This window comes from Prionailurus viverrinus, chromosome D3, assembly GCF_022837055.1.
Source record: "Prionailurus viverrinus isolate Anna chromosome D3, UM_Priviv_1.0, whole genome shotgun sequence".
Classification (NCBI taxonomy): domain Eukaryota; kingdom Metazoa; phylum Chordata; class Mammalia; order Carnivora; family Felidae; genus Prionailurus; species Prionailurus viverrinus.
Genome location: NC_062572.1, coordinates 7,492,153 through 7,518,756, shown reverse-complemented (window position 1 = coordinate 7,518,756; position 26,604 = coordinate 7,492,153). Strand labels below are relative to the sequence as shown.

Here is a 26,604-nt window from a genome sequence, read left to right as displayed (position 1 = left end):
CACAGCAACAGATGAAAAAGAGAGGCTAGGAGAGCAGGCTCAGCTCTGTCTCCTTACACTCTCCTGTCCTTCAAATGGACGTCTCAGAGCAGTTAAGTATTCTAGCCTCTGCAGACTCTGGTCACCACGAAGTAACGGAAGCGAAGAAACATTATGTGGCTTGAAATTCCCATCATCATTTAGAAATAAGACCAACCGAGAAAGTGGACATACCGCCTTTTTGTTTTAGATCACTGGTTGACAGAAAGGCATCCTCTATTTTCTATAGGAGGTCCTCAAACTATACGAGTATAATACATCTGGCTGTAGAGTATAATTCAGTCTCTCCGTGATTCAGTTCACGTGATGCTGCATTTCTATGCCTTGCCATCTTGACCACAGCCTCTCTTTCAGTCTGCTTTAGACACTCAGTGCGTTTGGTATTTTTTTTTAAAGTATTTCTTCTTGAATTTCTGCTGAATACAAATACTTCCTCGTGGCGATATGCCAATCTTCAAAACAATTTTATTTTTTGAGAGCGCAAGAGCGAGCAGGGAGGGTCGGAGAGAGAGACAGAGAGAGCGAGAACCCCAAGCGGTCTCTGCAGTGCTAGCGCAGAGCCTCAGGCGCGGCTCAGACTCACAGACTGTGAGATCACGACCCGAGCCGAGATCAAGAGTCAGATGCTTAACCGACTGAGCCACCCAGGTGCCCAGACACACCTCATTTCGATGTGCTTTGGAGACACGGTGGGCTTTTTTCTTTTTTTTTAAACAGCTGAAGGTTTGTGGCGGCCTTGCGTTGCGCAGGTCTGCCAGCGCCATTTTTCCAATAGCATTTGCTTCCTCTACGTCTCCGTGTCATCGCTTCTCGGCCTTTTGGCTAAGATCAAATGTGTCTCCGTGTCGCATTTTGGTAATTCTCGTGATATCGCAAACTTTTCCACCATTATTATATTTGTTATGGTGATCTGTGGTCATAACCCACTGAAAGCTCAAATGATGGCTAGCATTTTTTAGTAATATTTTTAAATTGAGAATTATGTATCTTTTTAGACACAATGCTACGGCGCACTGGAGAGACTACAGTACGGTGTAAACATAACTTTTATATGCACCAAGAAACCAAAAGATCCGTCCCCAGTCTCTCTCAGCATGCCTGGATTCTCTTGCTCTACAGTTCAACTACAAATGCTTCCCTGTTGGCTAAAATTCAAAAGTGTACAGTAAGACACAGAACAGTGCTTATGTATACTTATCTATGCAGGCTTCTTTTTTATGGAGTTGCTGGTGTAGCAGAACTGTCTGCCTAACTAGACAAAAGTCCAGACATGATGTAAACAATCCGCCCTCTCCAGGAATAAATGTACCATTCACCTACCCTTTCTCAGTAAGGGCATACTCCTTGGAGACAAAGGCTGCTTCAAGTATTAAGTGAACTTACACAAAGGCGGATAATATACAATTATCCCCCACTTTCTATTTGCATACAAATGAAGCAATTGATGTTTTTAAGTCTTCTGCTAGATGCATTTTGGGAGCTGACCTAACTATGCTCTGAGCAAGCCAAGTACAGAGTCACGAGTGAATGCAGACACAGGAGACACAACTGAGTATCTGTTCATAGGACAAAAACCCCAGCCAAGGAGACCTGACCAGACTTGAATTGAATCCCATGAGCCAAAAACATTGAGAGGCAAGGTGGATTTCATTCTCTAAGGCAGCTGAAGCTGACAACAGCTGGGGCTGGAAGGTATAAAGTAGTCTCCCTGGGATAACAAGTATTTGAAAAAGGACCTTCTAAACCAGGGATAGTTTTCTTTTTTAAGACCATTTTCCAAACACTGAAGGTCAAGGCCAAGTTGAATGCGTGAGAAGGAAATCTCTTAACTATGACCTCTTCTACACCTCACTCTGAAAGAGATTTATTATAGAATTTCTCTTTCACTCATAACATGCAATGTGCTGACAGAATTTCATTAATGAAACAAAGTGAGGAAAAAACATGTATGGTTACTAATGAACAACAGAAACCACACCCCGCCTCAGAAGGGATGCTGACCGTGGTCCCCCGGCAGAGGGGAGACTTGTGCAAGGGCCACGAAGCCATCCATTTGGTCCCCTTCTTGGATTTAACTCTTCCAGGCACTGGGACGGAGCAGGAGGGAGGCAGGGGACGCACGCCGATTTCCAGCCTCTCCACCAACACCGCACTCCTCCGCCTCCGCCCCACGGCTAACTAACCGCCTCCTGCAGGAGCGGCTGGTCTCCAAGACCATCGACGAGCCGCACCAGAAGAGGCTGAGGTACCGGACCGGGGACTGAAGCGGAGCCGTGTTTTGCCAGAGGCCGAGTGTGGAGCGGCCGCACAGAAGTACGCGGGGGCAGTTACCGTGGAGATGGCGTCGGCAAATGCTGATGCCACGACTGCTCCGGGTGGGACCAGCTGGAGGCTGGGGCCCGTGATGGCCGGGGAAGAAAACTGAAGCCCCGGGTGGAGGCATCGGCCACGGAAACGTCTTGGAGTTTATAAGACGTGTGCTAAGCAAGTGTCTCGGAAAAGTGTCTAAGAAAATTCCCAGGAAGCTGCTCCCCAATCCTCGTGCCCCTCAACGTAACAAGCCCTTGAGAAGTGCGGGAGCCACAGGAGTTCAGCTGGTCAGACAGATGATACATAAGCATTGATCTGGAGAAAGAAGTCCCTCCAGGCCTCTTGCTTTATCGAAGCGGAGGAAGTGAAAGCAGAAAGCACAAGGAATCAACACTTGCCTTCACGATCAGATATGACGGAGGGGGTGACACCAAATACAACGTGCCAGGCCCTGCAGGAGAAGGAAATCTCAACTCTGAGACGAGACGAGCTCTTGCCTCCACACTCAGCCACTGCCCTGGGCATGACGGGAAAGACGGTACTATTCAATCAGGGGTGAGCCTTTCTAGTTCTCGTTTTTACTTCCTCAGTCCCTGCCTTCTTATTTTAAGCACTGGCCCCCCGTGTGCAGCTGCAGAAGACGATCCATCCCCACTGTCCTTTGCACGCTTCCAGAAGTCTCTAAGGAGGATCCTGAGCTTAGGACGTTAACAACTGGTGTTTCTTTTACCCAGGTTGATTCTCTTCTGGTCTTCTTTCTTCCGGAAATTAGAAACACAAAAGAGAAGCAGAGAGGAGGAAACCGTGTAATTTAAGAAGCTGACCCCGAAGTAAATTCTGTGTTCTTCCGTTTTTCTTCAGTGAGGTCTCCCTTCCTTGTGGCGGCCTCCCCAAACGAGCTTCCTCCGCAGTTCACTCGACTCTGGGCACCCTAGAAAGGTTTTTCCATTAGGGACTCGATCCAGCTGGCCCCATTCATTAGTTTGGTGGTGGCGATGACATATTCTGTGCCTCCATCTTCCAACTGGGAGAGAAATCGCAGGGCAGCAATTTCAGCAAAGGTTACGCCCCCGAGGAAGAATATCAGAGTCACTCGGTTTTCTCCCGGTTGACCTAAAATGGAAACATTTCAGAATGAAGAATTATTTATTATGGGTGTTTCTCATCCCGCCTCTTAAAAAAACGGCATCGTGTGTAAGGAGCAAAAAAAATGGTAACTGTAACTGGGTCTCGGTGCAGACAATTCCTCGGACACTCAGGAACTCGATCTGGATCTCACCGTTTTCTCTAACTACAGAGATCCTCAACTCAGAGGTTAAGAGCTGTCACTCCTGCGGGGAGGGCGGGTTCCGGTGCCCACACCCTCCACCAGCAACCAACGAGAGGTGCGCCGGACTCTGACTCCCGGGTACTTTACGGGGCAACCGCATAATCCACGAAAACCACACCGGCGGTGCGCGGTCGCAGATGCTGGCCACCGACTTACGTTTCTTTTGCAGTCCCGTGGGCAACGGCTGCCGCTCTTCGAAGTGGGGCCCTGGGAGTATGCGCAGAACTTCCTCGATACTTCGCCAGCCCGGCCGGGACAGCAGCTGGGCCAGCCGCACGCTGAGAGGGGCATAGCCGCTGTACACGTAGGATATGTCCGTGGGATTCTGTTAAATAATTAAAGGAAAAAAGCCTATAGACATAGAGACACAGAGTCACTGAACAGTGGCTTTACGGGGAACCACAAAATACGCGATTTGCCTGTGAGGGCAGAAACACAAATCAAGGCCGGCCACGCCCTGCTCCAGTCCACCCCGGCTGGGCCCGATTCTTAGCTGCCAGAGGTTCGCTTCCCACTCAAATCTTGAAAACGCCACTCAAAGCATCTCTAGGTACTGGCCACGAAACGAAGTTACCTGGTCTGGCAAGAAACTCCTTGGAGGGTAAGCCGGCACTCTCTAGCTGAGTAACAACGAGCCCACCCCTTGAACCCGGCTGTCCCACTTTTAGGTATTTACCCTACAGAGGGGGCTTGTACCAGCACAGGCCAAAGCGCAAACCGGTAAACTAACACCGTGGGTGCTAGCAACAGATTGGAAACACCCTGAATTTCTAGCAGGAGAAATCTGGCAAGTCGTAAATTAAGGTTTATCTGCAAGACTGCTCTGCAACCATTAAAAAAAAAAAAAAAACTTACAAAAAAGAATGAAGTAGATCACAGGATCTTCAAGACACAGTGGTAAGTGGTGGTTGGGGTGGGGAGGGGCAGATCAGAACAGTGAGGGAGGGGCGCCCGGGTAGCTCAGTCGGTTGAGCATCGACCTCAGCTCAGGTCGTGATCTTACAGTTCGTGACTTCGAGTCCCGCGGAGCCCGCTTCAGATCCTCTGTCTCCCTGTCTCTCTGCTCCTCCCTCACTCATGTGCTCTCTCTCTCTCTCCCAAAAACAAACGTTAAAGGGGCACCTGGGTGGCGCAGTCGGTTAAGCGTCCGACTTCAGCCAGGTCACGATCTCGCGGTCCGAGAGTTTGAGCCCCGCGTCAGGCTCTGGGCTGATGGCTCAGAGCCTGGAGCCTGTTTCCGTTTCTGTGTCTCCCTCTCTCTCTGCCCCTCCCCCGTTCATGCTCTGTCTCTCTCTGTCGCAAAAATAAACAAAAAAAACAAAAAAAACCCAAACGTTAAAAAAAAAAAAAAAGAACAGTGAGAGAGTGGAACTAGCATAGTGTTTACACTGTACAACGTAGAAATCAAGAGTATCTATACTCCCGCTGGGGAAAGATAATCCAATTTTGCCACTGGAAGAGGAGGCTTTTTAATTATTAGCTTTTGTTGCAGGAGGCAGCCTGATAAAGTGCCTATGAAAGTCCAAAAACAGAAAATAAGAAAAAGAAATTTAGAAAGACTGGCATCAATAGTAAATGTAAAGCAAAGTGCACTCTGCTTTGAGGGTCAGTGGTAGAAAATACTATCTTATCTTATCTTATTTTTGAGACAGAGAACAAGCAGGGAAGGGGCAGAGACAGAGACACGGAATCTGAAGCGGGCTCCGGGCTCTAAGCTGCCAGCACAGAGCCCAATGCGGGGCTTGAACTCACAAACTGCGAGATCATGACGTGAGCCGAGTCGGACGCTTAACCGACGGAGTCACCCAGGCGCTCTGAAAATACTCATCATTTATGTTAAAATGTCAGTAGATACAGAAGACTCTTCCTGGAAGGATAGATTTAAAAAAAATGGTTACAGTGGTTCCTTCTGAGGGAAAACCTGGGTTAGGTGTGGAGGGAACCTGACTCCTCACTGTTCGTCTTACTTTTGTATTGGCCAACATTTTTACCACACGTGCTGAATGTTTTCGATCCCTCCGCCCTCCTCGGTGCTCTGTGTCCAGGAGGCGAACCCGCAGGCTCTATACCAACGTGCTCCCGTGCCCGATTCGGGTTCGGCCAATGGGAGGCACCGGATGGAAACCTGGGGAGTGGGCAGCAGCATGGCATCAGGGTTATTGCCCTGGCTTCCTCTGGCGACGCTGCTGGAGGCTGGCCGTGTCCCTCGACCACAGGCCTCTCTCATCCCTCATCTTGTCAGGCGGCCTCTCCACACAGCTCTTTTCTCCAGGTTGGGGAACGGGTTTCTGCGACAGCTCCTTCTCCTTGCCCTCGGGCCCAGGCTGGCAAGGAATCGCCACTGACTCCTTTCACCGGTTCCCACCCTGCCCACATCTCCCGAAACTCTCCTCAAACCACCCAGTGTGAGAGCACCCTCTCCGCTCCCCGCTGGGATTCTGGGAGATGGAACACGCGAATGCATTACTTTCTCAAACACACTAGAAAACTGTTTCTAGAAAATGCATGGTGGATGTGTAAATCAAGTACCACATGTGGTCACAATAAACTGTTAACAATAGGTAAACTGAGTTGAAGTGGAGGGGTGTGCCTTACCTGTTCGTTTACATCATCCATCCAGAGGCGTAACGTTTTCCGGATCGTTGGGTAATTGTTTCTGCCCCCCGTCTGTGGTTTCAGCAGGCCAGCCTTCTCTAGGTTGTATAAGGTCAGTATGTGCTCATAGCCGTATGTCTGCAAGAGAAGTCGTTTGGCATTGATGTCAGATCAGGAAAAGGGTTTCTGCCACTTTCTAAAAAGAGCACTTCCCACAAATCAATTCGGTTCGTACTCGAGGTCACGTTACCAAAGTCCGCGGGGGATGAGACCTGCCTACCCATTAAAATGAACCCAGCTCACCGTTTCGAACAGGAATTTAAAGTTTTTCCTTTATTTTTATTTTTTTTTCAATGTTTATTTTGAGGGGGGGGGGGAGAGAGAGCACGAGCGGGAGAGGAGTGGGACAGAGAGAGGGAGACACAGAATCCGAAGCAGGCTCCAGGTTCTGAGCTGTCAGCACAGAGCCCAACGCGGGGCTTGAACCCACAAACTGTGAGATCATGACCTGAGCTGAAGTCAGACGCTTAAGCGACTGAGCCACCGGGAGCCCCTAAAGATTTTACTTTAAAGTCAGAATTTATAGACGCAACTTAAGTGAGCATCAAATAAATAAATAAATAAATGTGTTATGTACTTTGCAATACACATCTTCCAATTTACAAATAAATTATGTATTTATATGAGATATAATTAGATATTAAAAAACAAGAACGAGGGACATCTACACATCCCGACAAGAAAGATCTGGATATATTAAGGACAAAAACTATCACGACAGAACACTATGTACCGTAGGATTTTACTTCTGTTTTAAAAAAGATACAGTAGGTAACAGTAACAATGGTCAGTACTTACATACTTTCTGTGAGCAGGGGCGGCAGTAATCTGTTCTCAGAGCTTTGCATACATTAAATAAGCCAGTGAGGTAGGTGGTAGTATCGTCTCCATTTGATGGAGGAGTTTAAAGAACCGGCCCAAGGTTACACGGCTAATGAGCAGCAGAGCTGAGACATGGATCCAGCCAGTCTCGCCCCAAGTCTGTGTACGTGAATATTCTTTGTACAAAAGTGCAAAGAAGAGTCTGGAAGCACGCAAACAAACTCTTGGTCCTATCTGGGGAGGCAGGTGGTGTGAGCGAGGGGCAGAAGGATCCCATTTGGCTCCAGGTACACCTTACCAGACTCTTATGTGATAAGAACGCGTGTATTATCTGTGTAATTTTTTTAAAAACAAAACAAGAGGGGCGCCTGGGTGGCTCCACTGGTTACCAGGCGTCCGACTTCGGCTCAGGTCATGATCTCATAGTTTGTGGGTTCGAGCCTCGTGTTGGGCTCTGCACGGACAGCTGGGAGCCTGGAGCCTGTTTCGGATTCCGTGTCTCCTCTCTCTGCCCCTCCCCTGCTCACGCTCTGTCTCCCTTTGTCTCAAAAATAAATAAATATTAAAAAAATAAAAACGAACAATAAAAGACAAAACGAGAGAGTAACAAAAAAAACTGAACGAGCGTTTAGTTTTAACAACAATGTATTTAACAGTGGATGGTAATAGCAAATAAACATTCCCCGAGACGTTTTCAAACAGAGGGCAGAATTTTTTAAAATAAAGGTGGCTTCTTCCTAATTATGAAGTAAAACAGGCTTACTCTAAATAAGTCTGCGAAGGAATTATTATCAGAATATTTGCAAAAAGGTCCCTTCCTGAATCAAATGCAATCTAGTTAAGAGCATGGGCACCTGACCCCAGTTCCCTGGGTTTTGGCACTGGCTCTGCCACTTACTGGCTGGGTGACCTTGGGCAAGCTATGTAACTACTCTGTGCCTGAGTGTTTTCATCCATAAAAGGGGGATGATAACAGCATCTAACACACAGGGCTGCAGTGAAGGTCAAACGAATGAATACAATAAAGCTCTTTGTTTTTTTTAATTTAAAAAATTTTTAATGTTTATTTATTCTTGAGACAGAGAGAGACAGAGTACAAGCAGGGGAGGGGCAGAGAGAGAGGGAGACACAGAATCTGAAGGAGGCTCCACCTTCCGAGCTGTCAGCGCAGAGTCCGACACGGGGCTCAAACCCACGAACTGCGAGATCATGACCTGAGCCGAAGTCGGACGCTTAACCGGCTCGACTGAGCCACCCAGGAGCCCCAGTAAAGCTCTTTCAGTAGAGCCTGGCACACAGTAAATGCTCGATAAACATCAGGTGTCATTATGCGAACACAGTAAACAGTGATCAATACCAAGGACAACCCCTCTACTTGTTAGAAAATTTAAAGGCTGTGGAAACAATGTATCAAAATAGGAGCTTTAATTAAAAAGGCTTTTGTTTTTGTTTTAGTGGGCCTCACACCCAGCATAGAGCCCCACACAGGGCCCAAACTCACCACCCTGAGAATCAAGACCCGAACTGAGATCGAGAGTTGGGACGCTTAACCGACTGAGCCACCCAGGCGCTCGGAAGTATTTTTGGTATTCAAAATACCAAGAAGTGTTTTTTAAAATTTTTTTTTTTTTTTTTCAGCGTTTATTTATTTTTGGGACAGAGAGAGACAGAGCATGAACGGGGGAGGGGCAGAGAGAGAGGGAGACACAGAATCGGAAACAGGCTCCAGGCTCTGAGCCATCAGCCCAGAGCCTGACGCGGGGCTCAAACTCACGGACCGCGAGATCGTGACCTGGCTGAAGTCGGACGCTGAACCGACTGCGCCACCCAGGCGCCCCCAGAAGTGTTTTTTAAAAAGATGTTTCCTCCCTTGGTAAATGAGTAACTTAAAGCATACTGACCTGGAGAATTTCTCTTTTGTAATAATCCAAAACTTTTTGTTTGAGTCCACTGTTGCACACAGACTGGAGGCAAACCAGTCTTAACACCTTGATCAGTGGGTGCTTTTGGGCAATACAATCTTCGATGTAACTGTTGACCTGGAAACAAATATATACGTATGCATACCACCGTCCGCTTTGGGGACCTAAAGAACTTAATATTTACTATTGTTTTTCAAAGTGGAGGATGCACTTAGTGATGCAAACGCCCATCCACACACTGCAGACCACTTCCTGAGAGGCTGCGGGGAGGCTGGGGCATGTGTGACTGCATCTACTTCAATTATAACGGCGAATTATGGACCATACGGTCCGGAACTTTTCTAGAGAAAAGAGGAATTTCTGTGAATGAAATAATTTTAAATACATGAACAGAAGTGGATATTTAAAGGAATTAAGTGACCCAATTCCCTCAGAAAGCAAATCTCTTAATTTATCTACTACAGGCCTTAAACACTGCTGATTTCAAGGGCTGGGTCTCCATCACTCCATGCGCTGCAGAAAACACCTTGCACAGAGCAAAGTTAAGGAACTGCTACTTGGTGAAACCCAGATTTTCACATTCTGCACTCGCTCTCAAAAATACCTAGGCTAGGCATGGGAATCAAAGCAGCTGCTCTTCTAGCTATAATCTTACGTCCGACAAATCATCAATTATTTGCTAGGTGATTGTTCACATACCTTATCAGTGTCTATTCCAGACATAAACTCCTGCTCCACTGTTAGTTTATCAAAGAAGTCTTCAGAGGCTAAAATGTAATTAGCAAATTTGCAACTTAGATATTAAGTAAATGTTAATTTACTGGAACACTGTGTTTTTCTACACAGAAGATGATGAAGAAACGAGACGTGCAAAAAAAGCAAGCAAGCAAAAGGTTCAAATTGTCATCGGAGGGGCGCCTGAGGGGCACAACTGCTTAAGCGTCCGACTTCAGCTCAGGTCATGATCTCATGGCTCGGGAGTTCGAGCCCCGCGGCGAGCTCTGTGCTGACAGCTCGGAGCCTGGAGCCTGCTTGGGATTCTGTGTCTCCCTCTCTCTCTGCCCCTTTGTGTCTCTCTCTTTCTCTCTCTCTCTCAAAAATGAATGAACATCAAAAAAAAATTTTTTTTAATCGAATAAATTGTCATCTGAAAACAATCTTCTAAAAACATGGAAAATCCTACACCACTATCCTCCTAAATTCCATCAAGACGTAGTTGACCGCTGTACCCCTTGGCGATCCTCAGGACTCAACACAGATCTCAAGAACTGTGCCCTAACAGGGAAAGCTAATCTCCCCAGCATTTCACTACCATCAGCAAATCCCACCAGTTTTAACTGATTTCAACGGACATGAAAACAAAAGACTGATTTTCTAATACCATGTTCTACTTCAGGTTCAAAGTACACTTCATAATACGGGGCACCCATGTTTTAGGAATAAACTCGTCTTTGGTTTAATAGATCTCTTCTGAGTTCTTTCAAAATACTCAGCGTGTGAGCTCGCTACCCATTCTGCAGGAGGTTTTCAAGGGAAAAACAAAAACAAATGTGGAAATGTCACATTGCTCTGATTAAATAACCCTCAGCAAGAGGGAAAACACTAGACTGAAAAAATAGAGCCTCATTATGGCGCCAAACTCGCAGTAGAGTTTTTTTCTCTTATCACTCTTCCAAGTATTTTGCCTTAGGATTACAGTGTTTTAGTAACAGGAAAAAATGAGTTAACTACGAACGGAACACTTTTAACTATGAACGTGCACACACTTAATTAATGCTGCAAGTAACATGTTAAAACGGAGCTGCCTTTCCCAAGGAGGCGTCACAGTGCCAATGACCCCGGTGTGCGCAGGTCGGCCCCAGATGAAAACCTTCCCTCCGCGGGATACTCACTGGTAACATCTTTGATTAACTCTGCGATCGACGTGTGGTTTGCGAGCGAGCCTCTCGCTGCCTGCATGTGGGGCAGCTGGGACACGAACTGCTTGATCTCCCCGACCGTCTTGGCGTTGTGCCTTTCCTGAAATGGGTGGAACAGCAGACCCATCGGGCAGGGAAGGTATTTTTTTTTTTAATTTTTTTTTTTTTTAACGTTTATTTATTTTTGAGACAGAGAGAGACAGAGCGAGACAGAGCATGAACGGGGAAGGGGCAGAGAGAGAGGGAGGCACAGAATCGGAAGCAGGCTCCAGGCTCCAAGCCATCAGCCCAGAGCCCGACGCGGGGCTCGAACTCGCAGACCACGAGATCGTGACCTGAGCCGAAGTCGGACGCTTAACCGACTAAGCCACCCAGGCGCCCCAGGGAAGGTATTTTTAAAGCGCTCCGTTCTGCGCGTTGCTCAGAGGATGTTTCATTTATTATCGATGTGAAAGAAAGAAAGGGATACAAATAAAGCAGGTCAAACCCAGCTCCCACGTTACGAATGAAACAAAAAAGAGGAGTTCGTGGTGCCTGATGACCGTGTCGGCAGTTCAGAGAGCAAACATGTGAGGGTTTCTCCTCCTCTGCCCGGGCTCAGATAGTGAGTGGTATCTGCAGACACTGGAGTAACACTGGAGTATTCGTGGGGGACCCTATTAGGTTACCCACAAGCGCTTCGAGTAAAACAGAAACGCTGTCAAGAGGGGAACGTAAAAAAATAAATAAATAAATAAATAAATAAATAAAAAATAAAAAAATAAAAATAAAAAAAAAAAAAAAGAGGGGAACATATGCAGCAAGAAGTGTCCTCTATAATAATAATAAAAAAACTCATTCTCACTGCTGCATCTCAACCTTGAATATCGTCCATGGAAAAGTGAACCTCGTTTAGTGATTTTTTTTTTTTTCAAAATGTAATCATTTAAACCAAAAGGAACTTCAGAAATATGAATATCAGGGGCGCTTGGGTGGCTGAGGTCATGATCTTGCAGTTTGTGAGTTCGAGCTCTGTGCTGGCAGCTCAGCCTCCTTCAGATTCTGTCTCCCTCTCTTTCTGCCCCTCCCCTGCTCGCACTCTCCCTCTCAAAATTAAAACGTAAAAAATATATATATATGACAATCAATTAATAAATATAATCCCTAAGAAAGATGAAATCTAATATATACTCGGTGGGAAATTCGTTTTCAAAAATTCTCCCAGTTTATGTTTCTAAAGTCTAAATATTCAGGGTTTAACATCTTCCTGAATTTCCATGTTTCCAAAACGAGCTCCCCCAAGAATAACTCAGTGGCCGGGCAAGAGGAGGCAGGAAGGTGATAATGAAACTGCCTCTCTCATTATCACCTCCCACATCTGCGGGGCTCTCCCGTCACCTACCCGCTGGCTTAAACTTCGAGCTTCCACCCCAAGCTGCAAGTTCTATTATAGGGGATCTTTTCAAAGTTTATTTATTTTTGGGACAGAGAGAGACAGAGCATGAACGGGGGAGGGGCAGAGAGAGAGGGAGACACAGAATCGGAAACAGGCTCCAGGCTCTGAGCCATCAGCCCAGAGCCTGACGCGGGGCTCAAACTCGCAGACCGCGAGATCGTGACCTGGCTGAAGTCGGACGCTTAACCGACTGCGCCACCCAGGCGCCCCTAGGGGATCTTTTATCTATGGCCCAGCTGGCTCCATCTTGTGTGAGGTAGGAATCACGAAAAAGAAGAGGGTAAAGCAAATATTTACGACACAAGTCTGTGAACTGCACACCCAGCTCCTGCCACCCTGCAAAAAAGGAGCGGGCTCAAAACCTTCTGTTGTGGGTCTGGGAACGAGTTCTAAAAGAAGGCCTGTGGGGCCCCCAGGACCAAACGCACAGCTCCTTAGGAGAGAAATGTGCAATGACGCTGTCGCCCTGCTTCAAGGTGGGGGGGGGGGGGTGGGTGTCTCTCTGGGGCTCTGCTCCTCTTCCTGGGAGGGGCAGTCTAGCCCGTGACCTTGGGCGCAGCAAGACAGCCAGACCGCCTCACCTCAAACGCTGCGGAGATCACCTTTGCTTTCTTGCTAAGTACTGAGCCCACCGCGTTGAAGTTTTTGTCTCGGATCTCAGCGTATAGCTCCTCTGCAGAATTCAGCTGAAGCTTCTTGGCTTCCGTGGGAAGGTCCTTCCCGCCATCGCCCTGTTTCTTAGGTACAAATTTCTCTGGAGGTAACTTCACATAACCTGAGCCACAATGGAAGGAGACAAGCGCCTGGGTGAATTTACCGGCAGAACCGATCAAGTGCCCAGGCGCAAAACAGAAGTCTCCAGCTCGGGAGAGAAGGAAGCCCTTGGCTTTAGGGAAAACGGCGTATGGCACAGAGGTTTCAGTTTTTCCCATATCAAGGTACACTTTGGTCACAAATAAATCAATCAGGATTATTACTAAACGTTTCTAAAATTTTAAATGCTGATAGAAACAAGCATCACATGGGCCAAAGTGACCTCTGACCTAATAATCTGTCGCATCCAACTGCTAGCCGGCCTCCCCAGTCTTCCATCTGGTGTCCCCAACCTCGACTACCTGCCTTTCCCTGGATATACCCCACAGCAGTCTCCCCTCTAGCGTCCCTGCATTTATGACATGGTGCGCCCCACGCTGTGCCCTCTCCGCAAACCCAGGGCAAATGCCGCCTCTCCGACAAGCTTTCCTGAATCTAACCCATGGCCACAGCGCACGGGGATAAGTACAGTCCTGCACACAAAGCACCTGGCCAGCCCTTGTGGCACCGACGACAGCAGTTTTTGCTTGGACTTTGTCTGAAAGCCGAAAGTCAGTATTTTTATTTTCTCAAATATCCTCTGATTTACATGCAAAGACAGCATCTCAAAAAAAAGGAGAAACCTTCTGGATGTCTATATCCAGTGACCTGTTAGCAAACACAGACGTCGCTTTACTTACTGTTCTGAATGCCATAAATTTCATCAATGAGTCCCTCATACGTAAGCTGCGTGGCAAGAGGTGTTAATAAATCCACGTTTCGATCAAGCAGCAAGAGATTATCAAAAACAGGGAATATTGAATTTTGGCTTCCTGTAAACTCTCTCTTCATCCTGATCATCATATTGGCCACTTGCTGGAAATCAAACATTAGATCAGATGGGACTTTCCTGGGAATTAGCTGATTTTCAAATTTAGCTCAAGACAGAGAAGAGCGTCTGCTGTTGGCCACCCACTCGAACACGTACATGTACCCCAACACCGGCCACTACTCAACGAGGCATGAGCTCAGACACAGTCTGTTCTCGTTATTCATGGTACTTTTGGAGAGTCACCGTGACCACTGACTTAGCGAACACGGAGCCACTGCTCTGAGGGGAAATACGGGGTTAAGTTCCCGTGAGCCTCTGGTGACAACATTTTTATCAACTAATCAATGTGTGTTTCTATTTAAAGACACCTTATTTTGTATCTACTGTTGATTCACCAACAATGAACTCATAGCCAACAGCACTGTAACTCATGCCCGAAGGAAGCTTAGCCAACATAGGTATTTTCTACGTACGGCACACCAGAACTTTCCCGAGCTTGGGAACACTGGACTGTGCTTTAGGACTACCTGTGGGGCCATGTCAAACAGTGAGATCACCGATAAAAAGCACAAAAGTGCAAGAAATATGGCGTTAAGTAGCACACGGCACTCTATAGTGCCCGTTTATAGTCCAAGAGATGAAACAAGAAGGCAGAGATGTCAGCTGGGAACAGGCACATTGGACAACTCAAATTTTTTGCTGCCCTGGATCTGTCCACAAAACACCGTGACTATCGGTCTGGGGGGTTACGAGTACATTTCAGCAACTAGGTGAATTCACAAACAGGACTGGCTGTACTTATTTGTAAACAGCTTGCTATCACTCCCCTTTTGGGTAGCAGGGCACCCCTTCCTTCACCCCAGAAACACATGCCACTTCTTACCCTGGCACACTCTCCTTTCCCAAAGATCTGGGGGATTGTCCCGTACAGAGCCTGCAGGGTCATCAGCCCCTTGGCTGCATGGTAGAGGCTGGTCTGGTCACTCTCCAGGTAGCATTCCTGTGGGGGGGGGGGGGGGGGAGAAGGGTGGTTACTGCCAGGCCACAGTCATAGGGTGCTTGCCAGCACCTGCCTCTGTCTGGTACTGGGGTTTTCCACTCATTTCCCGCTTTGCCTGGAAAGAGGGGGACGCAAGACCGTTTTGTCAAGCTGCTCTTTGGGAGCCTAGAGCACAAGGCCAACAGCGGTGCTATGGAGACGCAGCTGTGGAAGCAACGGGCAGAGCCTTCTGGAAGAAAAGTGTTCGTCAAGCACACCAGGTGTACTTTACGAGCTCATCAGTAAACTGATTAACAAAGACTTACAAGGGGAATGGGTTCTCCCACTCAGCGTGCGGAGTGTAGACCCTGGCAGGACATTCTGGGAAGGCCCTATGCTAATACCCATAAAGGCACATACTCTTTGACCCCTGGAGCCCCAGAGGACCACACGACAGGGTGCTTAGCCGTTCTGACAAACACGAGGTTTTCACATATGCTGCCAACAAACAAAGGTCCTAACGTCTTGAGAAGTGAAAAGGGGTGGCTGAAGAATCTTTAGATTATGATCTCGTTTTTAGAAAATACATTTTATGACATAAAATATACAAGGTCTATTTTGTAAAGGCCAATAAAATGCACACAAGACCAGCTGGGAAGTAAGAGGGGAAACACTCAGATCTGATCCTCGTCGGGGGGGGGGGGGGGGGGGGGGGGGGGGCGGCACAGTTCTAGACTCAGGCAGCCTTGATCTGGGCCCCAGCCGGGCCACTTCCCAGCTGCTCCCTGGGCCGGTGAGAAAACCTCTGCGTGCCTCAGCTTACCCATCAGTAGAAGGGAATATCGTCCACAAAGCATAAGGAGTGAGAAGAAAATGCATGTAAAACATTTAACCCCAGCACTTAAAGTCTACAGTAAGTGCTTAATAAATGTTAGTTTTTATCATTTGGAATTGTTTGGACTTTCCCCCCCCACAAATATCACCCATTCAGAAGTCAAAATGGTACACAGCACCAGACACCTGCCCTCCACCCACCCACCCAACGTGTCTCCAGCCTCCAAAGCCAGGAGGGAAAGGACACCAGAGGAATCAGGGAAGACAGAGTAGAGCACTAGTGCACTCCCCCCCGGGGAGGGAGGAGGGCTGTCCCCCAAAGACACTGATGAGTGTGTGGTCACTACTGGAAGCAGTGAAGGATGATGGCTCTTCCAGGTCTGGGGTATTTTAACACTGCAGTGAACGGGCCAGGCCAAGATCAAGAATGTCTGGAGACACTTTCTGGCAAAATTGCTTAGAACTCCTGATTGGAGCAGAAGTGAGATCAAAATTCAAGGAAGAAAAAATTAGGGAACATCTTCCAAATAGCATTTGTGTTTTTAACTTAAAAAGTTTTACCACTACAGGTATTTCTTTTATGAGTCTCTTTTCTTTTTAATATTCATTTATTTTGAGAGAGAGAGAGAGAGAGAGAGAGAGCGCGCGCACACGCGCACATGCACACGAGTGCATCAGCAGGGGGAGGCGAAGAGGGAGGGAGAAGAATCCTAAATAGGCTCCACACTGCTAGCATGGAGACTGATGCAGGGCTCAAACCCACAAACCACAAGATCAAGACCTGCGCTGAAATCAAGAGTTGGATGCTTAACCGGCTGAGTCACCCAGGTGCCCCCACAAGTCTATCTTTAAAAAAAGATTTAAACGTTAACAACGTTTAAAGTGCCTGAGTGGCTCGGCCGGTTAAGCGTCTGACTCTTGATTTCAGGTCAGGTCACGATCTCAGGGTCGTGAGACCGAGCTCCACATCGGGCTCTGAGCTGGGCATGGAGCCTCTCTCCCCACCTCTCTCTGTCTCCTGGGGTGTGCATGCGCACACTCGCTCTCTCTCAAAAATAAGTACATAAATAAATAAATAAGTAAATAAATAAATAAATAAATAAAAGAAAAGTTAACAGATATTAATCTTGAAATTTTTGCTCTAAAATAATTGGTGATGGGGTGATTATTTGTGTTAAATGTCCTAACTCTACTGTGAGTTTGTGGAATTTCAAGCCAGGAGGACATCTGGAGAGGGACACATGTTAGTATCATTAACATTTCAATACACATATTCTTTGACCTCCAAGTCCCACATACCTACAGTGTTCACAAAGGAGACAGATTTATAGACACTGATTTGTATGTGTATATACGAAGGCCACAATACGTTAAGCACTGTTCTTGAGTGCTGTGAACGGGCCAGGCCCAGTCAACGGGCTGACCTCTGATTCCCACATTTCACACAGCACAATGATGGAGAAGGTTACAATCACATCCCCAAAGCACAGAAAGATCTCCATGTGCCTTTTGATGCCAAAAACCATTAAATTATGCTCACTACTTAAAATCACATAAATACGTAAAAATTACATCAACTCCATCCGAAATCAGGGTTGAGGGGCACCTGAGTGGCTCAGTGAAGTATCAGACTTCGGCTCAGGTCATGATCTCACAGTTTGTGAGTTCGAGCCCTGCATCAGTCTCTGTACTGACGGTTCAGAGCCTGGAGCCCGCTTCGGATTCTGTGTCTCCCTCTCTCTCTCTCTCTGATCCTCCCCCGCTCATGCTCTGTCTCTCTTTCTCTCAAAAATAAATAAACATTAAAAAAAAAAAAAAAAGAAATCGGGGTTGCATTTAGCATCAGGTGGAACTTGGGGCTTTACCATCCAGGCAAAATCGTTGATTTCTAAACAGAATCTGAGGTGAACGTACAAAACCAAGAGCTTGAAATTTGCAGCAGAAAATAATTGTCCTTTTTTTTGCAAATCACCAGAAACACAGAGAGGAAATCTCTCCTCTGGGCAGGTTTCCTCATGCCAGGACGAGTCTTCCTCAGCTGCTACCAACTCCCATTAATTACACAGATGTGAATTAATTACATGTGGGCACAGCATTACAGATACATGAGGGTGCAGATACAGCCAAATGGCAGGGCTGGAATCCAAGTGATGGGTATGTGGGGGTTTCCTGTAGAACGCTTTCAACTTTTCTGTATGTCTGAGGTTCTTCACACAAAATGTTGGGGGGAGGGGGAATGTGTACGGTCCTTGGATGAGATTCAGTATATAAGCAAAACATCAGGGAATGTGGCAAAAAAGGAGCCAAGAAGGTCTCTTCGTTATTCAAATTAATCAGTGCGGCCAAATGAAATCTACTGCCCCAAGTAAACTCTTTTTAGGCGATGATCACTGTAACAACGCACTGGGGGAGAAAAGTTTCCAAATAATTTTTTGTACAACACCAGAGGTTCTCAAAAGTTCTAGTGTCCAGACCAGCAGCATCACAAGCCCATGAATCTAGGAAGGAAATATGGACCAATGTGACTCCGCTGAAAAACACACACGGCAGAAACTACCACAAGCAAAATTAAAAGACAAATGTCAAAGGAGAGTAAAGCACAGTTAAAGCCGACAGCTTCGGGGCAGACGTGTACAGGACTATTCACTATAGCACCACCTCCAACAGCACAAGGTCAGAAACACCGAAATGTCCTTCAGAAGGAGACTGGTTTGGTAAATCATGATACCTCCAAACAATGGAACACTATGCAACTTCAAATAAAAATACAGAAGCAAACGGGGCGTCTGGGTGGCTCAGTTAAGTGGCCGACTTTGGCTCAGGTCATGATCTCGCGGTTTGAGTTCGAGCCCTGCATCGGGCTCTGTGCTGACAGCTCAGAACCTGGATCCTGCTTTGGATTTGTGTCTCCCTCTCTCTCTGCCCCTCCCCTGCTCACACTTTGTCTCTCTCTCTCAAAAAAATAAATGAACATTAAAAAAAAATTAAAAATACAGAAGCATTTTTATGTATGGTATAAATTAACCTTGAGATATATTACTAAGAGAATAAAGCAAGATACCAAACTTACATAGGATATGACACCATTTGTATCAAAGTGAGGAGGGTATTTTATATATACTATGAGCTATAGTTATGTAAAGCATCTCTGAAAAAAGAAAAGAATTAGTAATAGTGATTGCTTCTGGGAGGGATTTGGCAGCTTGAGAACAGGGAGGCTTATTTTTCACTCTGTACTGTTTCTTACTCAAAGAAATGTATCGCTGTGCAAGGATAATATTTTCAAACACTTTCAAATCATTTTATTAAATGTAAAGTAATACTCCTTTTTTTTAAAGTTTGAGAGAGAGAGAGAAAAAGAGAGAGAGAGAGAACGCACACGGGAGGGACAGAGAGAGAGAATCCCAAGCAGCGCCCACACCATCAGCATGGAGCTCGATGCAGGGTTTGAACCCACAAACTGTGAGATCATGACCTGAGGCGAAACCAAGAGTCGGGCCTTACCCACTGAGCCACCCAGGCGCCCCAGATAAGGTAACATTCTTATGAGAGAAAATGTTCTTTGAAATACAGATGGTAAATAAAACAAATACATAAAATTACATTTGCAAGAAAACTCTCAGAACTGGAGAAGGCGTGCACATTCACTATAAACACATGCTGAAAATACTCAGTGGAGAAGACCACTGCTGGAACAACGGGCTGCCCGTTCGGAAAAAGTTAAACAAGACCCTACCTCACACCACACACTCCGTAAAACACACAATTCAAACTAGCTTAAAAACCTGCATATAAAAAGCAAAACTTCAAGACTTTCCAAGGAAAATATACGATTTTCTATATCTTCAGGGTGGAAAAGGATTTATTAACACTCAAGAGCACAAGCCAATGGGGCGCCTGGGTGGCTCAGTCAGTTGAGCGTCCGATTTCGGCTCAGGTCACGATCTCATCACTCTGTGAGTCAGAGCCCCGTGTCGGGCTCTGTGCTGACAGCTCAGAGCCTGGAGCCCGCTTTGGATTCTGTGTCTCCCTCTCTCTCGACCCCTCCCCCACTCACATTCTATCTCTCCTTCTCTCTCAAAAATAATAAACAAACATTAAAAAAAAAAGCACAAGCTAAAAGAAAAGTGATATATTTAACTACTTTAACTTGGAAGACTCACATCTCTCACTTCCAAAGCTTACTACAAAGCCACAGTAATCAAGACAGTATGGCACTGACATAAGGACAGACATATTGATTAAGGCAAAGAACTGAGACACCAGAAATGAACACTTACACTTATGGACAACCGATTTTCAACAAGGGTACCAAGACAATTCAATGAGGAAAATACCATCACCTTCCAGCAAACGGTGCGGGAACACATGCACAGCCACACGCAAATGAATGACGTTGGATCCCTACTTCACATCAGAAAAAAAATGAACTCAAAATAGGTCAAAGCCCTAAATGTAAGACTAAAACCATAAAATTCTCTGAAGAAAACCCGTTACCCCGGGTTAGGCAATGACTTCTTAGATGGGACATCAAAGGCATAAGCAACAAGAAGGAAAAAACAGATAAACTGAACTTCAAAATTAAAAATTGTCAGGAAGGGCGCCTGGGTGGCTCACTCGACTCTTGATCGCGGCTCAGGTCTTGATCTCAGGGTTGTGAGTTCAAGCCCCATAATGGGCTCCATGCTGGGCGTGAAGCTTACTTAGAAACATTTTTTGTGGTGGGAAAAAAAAAATAGTGTGTGTGTTTTGAAGGACCCCACTTTTACCAAGTGAAAAAAAACCTCACAGAATGGGAGAAAATGTTTGCAAATCTGGTATCTGATAAAAAAGGACTTGCATCCAGAACATACTAAGAATTCTTACAACTCTTCTAATGAAAAGATACAATATCCCAATTTTTAAAATGTGTCAGGGAGCGGAATAGACATTTCTTTAAAGGAAGACATACCGATGGCCAATCAGCACATGAAAAGGTGATCAGCATCACTGGTTGCTATGGAAATGTACATCAAAACCACAATGAGATAATGTTTCACACTCACCAGGATGGCAAGCCAAAAAGACAGACGACGGTAGGTTGGTGAGGATATAAAACTGGAACCCTCATCTACCTCTGGCTGGAGCAGAAAATGGTGCAGTCACTGTGGATCCCCCAAACGTTAAACACAGAGTTTTATCATATGACCCGGCAATTCTACTTCTAGGTATATCTAACAGAAATGAAAACACATACACATACAAAACCTTATATTAACGTTTGCAGCATCGTGATGGCCGACAAGTGAAAAATCATGATCCGTCCACTCTAGATGAATGGTAAACACAAAGGAATACTATTTGGCAATCAAAAGGAAGGGGGCTGACACCTGTTACAACGTGGATGAGCCTGGAGAACATGAGGCTAAGAAAGAGGCCAGACACAAAGGACCACATGTATATGACTTCATTAATAAGAAATCTCCAGAACAGGCAAATCCATACAGATGGCACAAGACTAGGGACTGCCAGTAGCTTGGGGGAGAGAGACTGACTGCTAATGGGCAGAGGGTTTCTTTACGGGATGATAAAAATGTTCCAAAATTAGACAGTGGTGATGGTTGCACAACTCTGTGAACATACTGAAAACTGATGAACTGCACACTTTATTTTTGAGAGAAAGAGAGTGCATGAGCAGGGAAGAGGGGTCGAGAGAGAGAGAGAGAGAGAGAGAGAGAGAGAATTCCAAGCAGGCTCCTCACTGTCAGCACAGAGCCCGATTTATGGCTCAGTCTCACCAACCATGAGATCATGACCTGAGCTGAAACCAAGAGTCAGACACTCAACCGACTGAGCCACCCCGACGCCCCTGAACTGCACCTTTAAAAGGGTAAATTTTATGGTACGTGAATTTTGTCTCAATAAAGCTGTTATAAAAAAATTAAGCACAGGGGCACCTGAGTGTCTCAACTGGTTAAGCATCTGACTCTTGACATCGGCTCAGGTCACGATCTCACGGTTCATGGGATCGAGCCCCATATCGGGCTCTGCACTGACAGCTCGGAGTCTGCTTGGGATTCTCCCCCTCCCTCTCTCTCTGCCCCTCCCCTGTACATGCAGGCATGTGCGTGCCTCTCTTTCAAAGTAAACTTAAAAAAAATAATAAAAATAAAAAAAATAATAAAGTCTGAAATTAAATGTCAAACTTACTTTGAATGCACCCTCTGATTCCATGGATAAGAGATCCCCATCAAATGGAATGAGGTCTAGGCTGTACTCCTCCCTATGAATAAAGGATCCCAAAACACCCAGGTCTTTCAACCTCTGTTCACACAGTAAACTTCGTCGTGGAACAAACAAGATGTGGAAATCCCTTGCTGGGCCACGTTTATCTTCACTGCAAGAGAAGTAACACTTGTTAGCTTGCATGCGCCTTTGAGTCGCAGACTATTTCATCTATTTTATTCCTGGAGCCTGGCCTGTTGCTTGGCACACAGCAGGCGCTAAATAAATGGGCATCGGATAAACGCACTCAAACTGCTGCATAGTTGGCTCTCTCTCTCTCTCTTTTTTTTCCCTGAGAGGAAAGAGGCGTTGATTCACAGCCAGTGTTTTGTGAAGCATTTTCTAGCTTTCTCTTAAACCATTTATGGGGCATTAAGCTCTCAGGTTTATTGAAACAGGATGTCCGTGTCTTACTGAAAACAGATGGTTCTTTAACCAAACCAACACGGTGACACAGTCTTACGGAAAAATGAAAGATCACTCTTGACTTCCACCTCTAGTCTCCTTGACAGTGGGCCTCCCAAAATAGCCCATATGCTTTTAAGATTTTAAGGGCCTTTTCAATCAACTGTACCACAGAGTGCAAACTGGGCTAAGAACTTCCTCTATAGATTGGATGCTACGTTAAATTTTAATTGGCTCATACTTATTTTGCTTATGAAATTCGAGCACACTTTATACAGTGTATCGAAAGATGACCATTAGAGATTTTGTGGTTTTAATCAGGGTCCTTCCCACCGATAATAGGTCCAAATTTTTAGCTGTTCTGAAAACGGGGTTATATGATGGCTCCCTTCTCCAACTGTCTGAACAAGTTCATGGGAGCTTCCCATTCCCCTCTTACATTCTTTCACGCCTGCCCAGTTTTCTAAAAGACCACCTTCCGATTCACTGCCAAGACAAGGAGGCTGCAAGGAAGAGTTCGGTATGTTAAAACCCTGAGAAGGATCAACCTCTTTTGGTCCAAACAGAAGCTCTGGGAGATACCTGAGCACATTTTCAGCAATTATATCCATCAACTCTAGCCTGGGTCTGACAAAAAAAATAATATTCTTGACATCAGCTGCTGGCAAACGACTTCCTTTAAGTGTGAACATTTTCTCCACTTCATGTTCCTAAGAAAACACATACACAAAAGGTTAACAAAAACCCTGTACTTTACCTATCATATCCAGATTCAGTCATCATAAACACTCCCAGCCAAAAGTGCATAATGCTTCATCAGCAAAATTTAGATTCCCCAAAGCCAGATGTATAAAGGACAAAGTTTCAGGATTAAGTCACTGCTATTGCATCTGAATTCAAATGACTCACGTGATGACCTGTCAATGACACCAGGTGGTGGTCACATAGCACAATGCTAGTAATTTCTCTAGAATTAGGATCAGTATAAAATCACTGGCCAGTGGCCACTGTATAAAAAATGTTAGACATGCATCAGCATCAGTGTCTATAAAGACCAAAGAACTCTGCAAGTCAATTACTCAGGAAAAATGTAAAATCCTATTACTACTAAAGTACAGAATTATTAATCCCCAAACAAAACCCAAAGAGCTCATTTACCTTCAGTAGTGAATACTGTGCAATCAGGCCAAATGGTCCTGTGAGGTACTCATCCCAAACTATTGCCTATAGGAGGGGAGAAACTTTCTCGTTAGGGTTAATACCAGGAATTTCAACAATATCAACAGAAAACAGCAGTCAGAAGACGTAGTAGGAATATTTGCTTCCAACTGAATTAGCAAAAATTTTAACTGGCTCTAATCATATTCGTATCTTACAGGTCTAAAGAAAAACAGGATCTGGACAAGGATGTTACTGTTGTCACGGGAAAGTTAAGACATAACCACCATCCTCAAACAGGAAGAAGGAACTGTAGTTTGTTGTGTATTTGTGTCATGGTATTAACGAGTAGATTGAACCAGATGGAAACTGCCAATGGCAATAGTTCAGTCTAGCATTTTACATGGAAGTGTCACATAATCCAATTATATAAAATTAAAACCTTGGATGTAGGTATGACGAATCTTATTTTGACAGAAGAGGAAAGTTTTAAAGGGTTTGGGAAGTTTAAGTAACATGTCCAGGGCCACGTAGGGACTTTGGACCTTACGTATAGTATAAGGGGACTAGAACCCCAGTCTAGAACTCAGCTGACAACTCACGGGTCATTGTTCTGGGCTCCCATGAACATTATTACTGCTAATCTCCAGTGTCATTTCTTCTTCTTCCCTTATTTATTTATTTTGAGGGACAGAGACAGAGCATAAGTGGGGGAGGGGCAGACAGAGAGGGAGACACAGAATCCAAAGCAGGCTCCAAGCTGTCAGCACAGACCCCTGTTAGCAGGGCTCGAACCCACAAACTGTGAGATCATGACCTGAGCTGAAGTGGGAGGCTTAACCGACTGAGCCACCCAGGCACCCCTCTTCTTCCCTTTTTTAACTGAAATTTTTACTGAGATAAGTGTAGATTAACTTTTATTTGTAAGAAATATTACAGAGAGAGCCCTTGCATGCTCTTCCCAGTTTCCCCCAATGGTAACAGTTTGCAAAACCACAGCACAATATTACACCCACAATATTGCCATTGATCCAATCCGTGATGTTATTCAGATTTCAGTATCATTTCTTGAGCCTGAACTGGGCACCTAGGGCTTAGCCTGCCTTTTTCTCTCAATGGCTGCTAGCACCCACTCCATCTCTTGAAGTTCTGTTCTTCCTAATACCGATTCCTGAGATTCCCCAGTTTTCCTTTCCTTTCCGGAGTTGTATTGCCAGTTACTTAGGGGGACAAATAAACCCTAAGGAGAGAGGAGAAAGATGACACCACTTAGACGAAATCCTATTAAGTCCTTGATCTACAATTTCTCAGTCGTGAGCTGGGTGGTAGTAAACGTCTAACAGGAGAAACAAACCCTAGAAAAGTCACGTTAAAACCGCAAATAACTACAACCTCTTTCATAATACGTGTGAGCAGCAGGTTCTAAGATGCTAGTGCTACACAGGCTTTTAAAGGTACGACATGCATGATCGCTGTAAGGCATGTTCACTGGCCCATCGACATCCTTGGGCCGGGCCCGCCCCATTCGTCCTGTTCCCAGGGGGCACCAGAACTGCCCCTCTGGATCTGAGGGCCACCTGACATAAATAAGGTTCACGATGGCCTGGGATACCACAGTGGCTTACTCTGCTGCAACAAAGCAATCGCGATACCACGCCGACTCCTGCCGTGTGCCCCAGCCCCACCGGCAGACCCCTCTCCCCCGCGCATCGGTCCTGCCCGCTCCCCTCCTCGGAAGCCCCAGGGACCTCGTGCACCAGGAGCTCAGGCTATCGGGCACCGGATTGGGCCAGGAGGGACGGGGGGCTGGAAAGCAGTGTCGCCGCCTCCCATCGCTCACCTTGCTTCCCGCGCACTTGTCCAGGAACTCTCGCAGCTCGCGACGCACCGCCTCGCGCAGCACGTTCAGGTTCACTCGTCCGTAGGACAGGTGCGCCGCCATCTTGCTTCCCCCTAGGCGTAGCCCACGAACGCAGTCACGTGACGGCGCGTTCACGTGACCAGGACGGCTGACCGCCCCCCTCCCCCCACCTCCCCAGCCAACCCGGAAGCTGAGGTGGGCCGGCGCCTACCGTCTTTGCTGAATCAGGCGCCCGCTGCTCTCCCTCTGCTGCATCGGTGCCGAAGCTCCCCAAGATCCCCGGCCCCATCGAGACCCTGCCTCAGTCCAGGAGTCGTTGGACGCTGAGAATTGAGTTGAGAGACGGGGACTGGGTCCTACTTCTTCCGCTTAAAAATCGCGACTTGCTTCGTAGCAGCAAGCGTACCCGCTATCATGGAAATCTTTTAAATTATAGCAGTCAGAAAGCCCTCCGCTTTGCTCTTCTAGTTTGTAGGCTAAATTTTACCCAAGAAAAGACAACGGCTGCGACAAACTTGTCTGTTTAGCTCTTGCCAGTAGATTCACTGCATTGTATTTCACACAGATAATATCCCATGTGGAATCCAGTTCCCACTCCGTTAGTAAAATTCGTATGTTACCTTTTGAGTTGAGAATCAAGAGGGTGGAATTTACGTCGTGTTTCATTTTAAAAACTTAGCAGGGTGCCTGGAATTTAATTGCTTAATAACTATTGTTTTAGAATGATTCATTCGTTTTAATACTTAGAGGGTGGAAATTGTCTGGGATGTGAAAGAGGCTTGAAAACATTTGCTCTTCGAGTGGATGGCTCTATTCAATCCTTTACATACACTTTGTTATGAAGAAAGGACTCACCCATGAGTCTGAGTAAACAAAGAGCAGAATTTGGGGATGATGCTGAAAAGCAACCAATCATACATACACACTGGCACTCTCAATTCCATGATTTCATCAAAACCCTTTAAATTTTAAAATAACGTGTTTCTACTCAATGCTGTTTCATGCCCTAATTCTCAACCCGGTTTTCACAGTGATTCTCAATCTATA

The 26,604-nt window shown here is 46.0% G+C and overlaps 1 protein-coding gene across 4 annotated transcripts; it reads right to left on the bottom strand.

Moving 5' to 3' along the window:
- Positions 1–487: 487 nt before the first annotated feature.
- Positions 488–25,649, bottom strand: VPS33A (VPS33A core subunit of CORVET and HOPS complexes). Of its 4 annotated transcripts, none has more exons than XM_047827535.1 (13): positions 25,537–25,649; positions 23,697–23,762; positions 23,121–23,248; positions 22,059–22,245; positions 14,940–15,056; positions 13,926–14,100; positions 13,014–13,207; positions 10,971–11,097; positions 9,778–9,845; positions 9,058–9,195; positions 6,275–6,412; positions 3,836–4,004; positions 488–3,462 (listed from the first exon to the last, which is right to left on the bottom strand). In XM_047827535.1, the coding sequence occupies exons 1-13, from the start codon at positions 25,636–25,638 to the stop codon at positions 3,281–3,283; spliced, it is 1,791 nt and encodes a 596-aa protein (XP_047683491.1). In that variant the 5' UTR covers positions 25,639–25,649; the 3' UTR covers positions 488–3,280. The 4 variants fall into 4 exon arrangements, 3 of the variants coding, with proteins under 3 accessions (XP_047683491.1, XP_047683493.1, XP_047683492.1); XR_007145780.1 differs by lacking the exon at positions 488–3,462 and adding an exon at positions 5,432–5,546 and having other exon boundaries at positions 3,913–4,004; XM_047827537.1 differs by lacking the exon at positions 488–3,462 and having other exon boundaries at positions 3,862–4,030.
- Positions 25,650–26,604: the final 955 nt, after the last annotated feature.

Excerpts from the sequence above, each read along its gene's own strand:
- VPS33A (XM_047827535.1), bottom strand. The coding sequence starts at position 25,638 with ATGGCGGCGCACCTGTCCTACGGACGAGTGAACCTGAACGTGCTGCGC. Across the intron at positions 23,249-23,696 it reads CACAGTATTCACTACTGAAG|GAACATGAAGTGGAGAAAAT; the intron begins GTAAATGAGCTC and ends GTGTTTTCTTAG. Across the intron at positions 3,463-3,835 it reads CACGGGACTGCAAAAGAAAC|GTCAACCGGGAGAAAACCGA; the intron begins GTAAGTCGGTGG and ends TTTCCATTTTAG.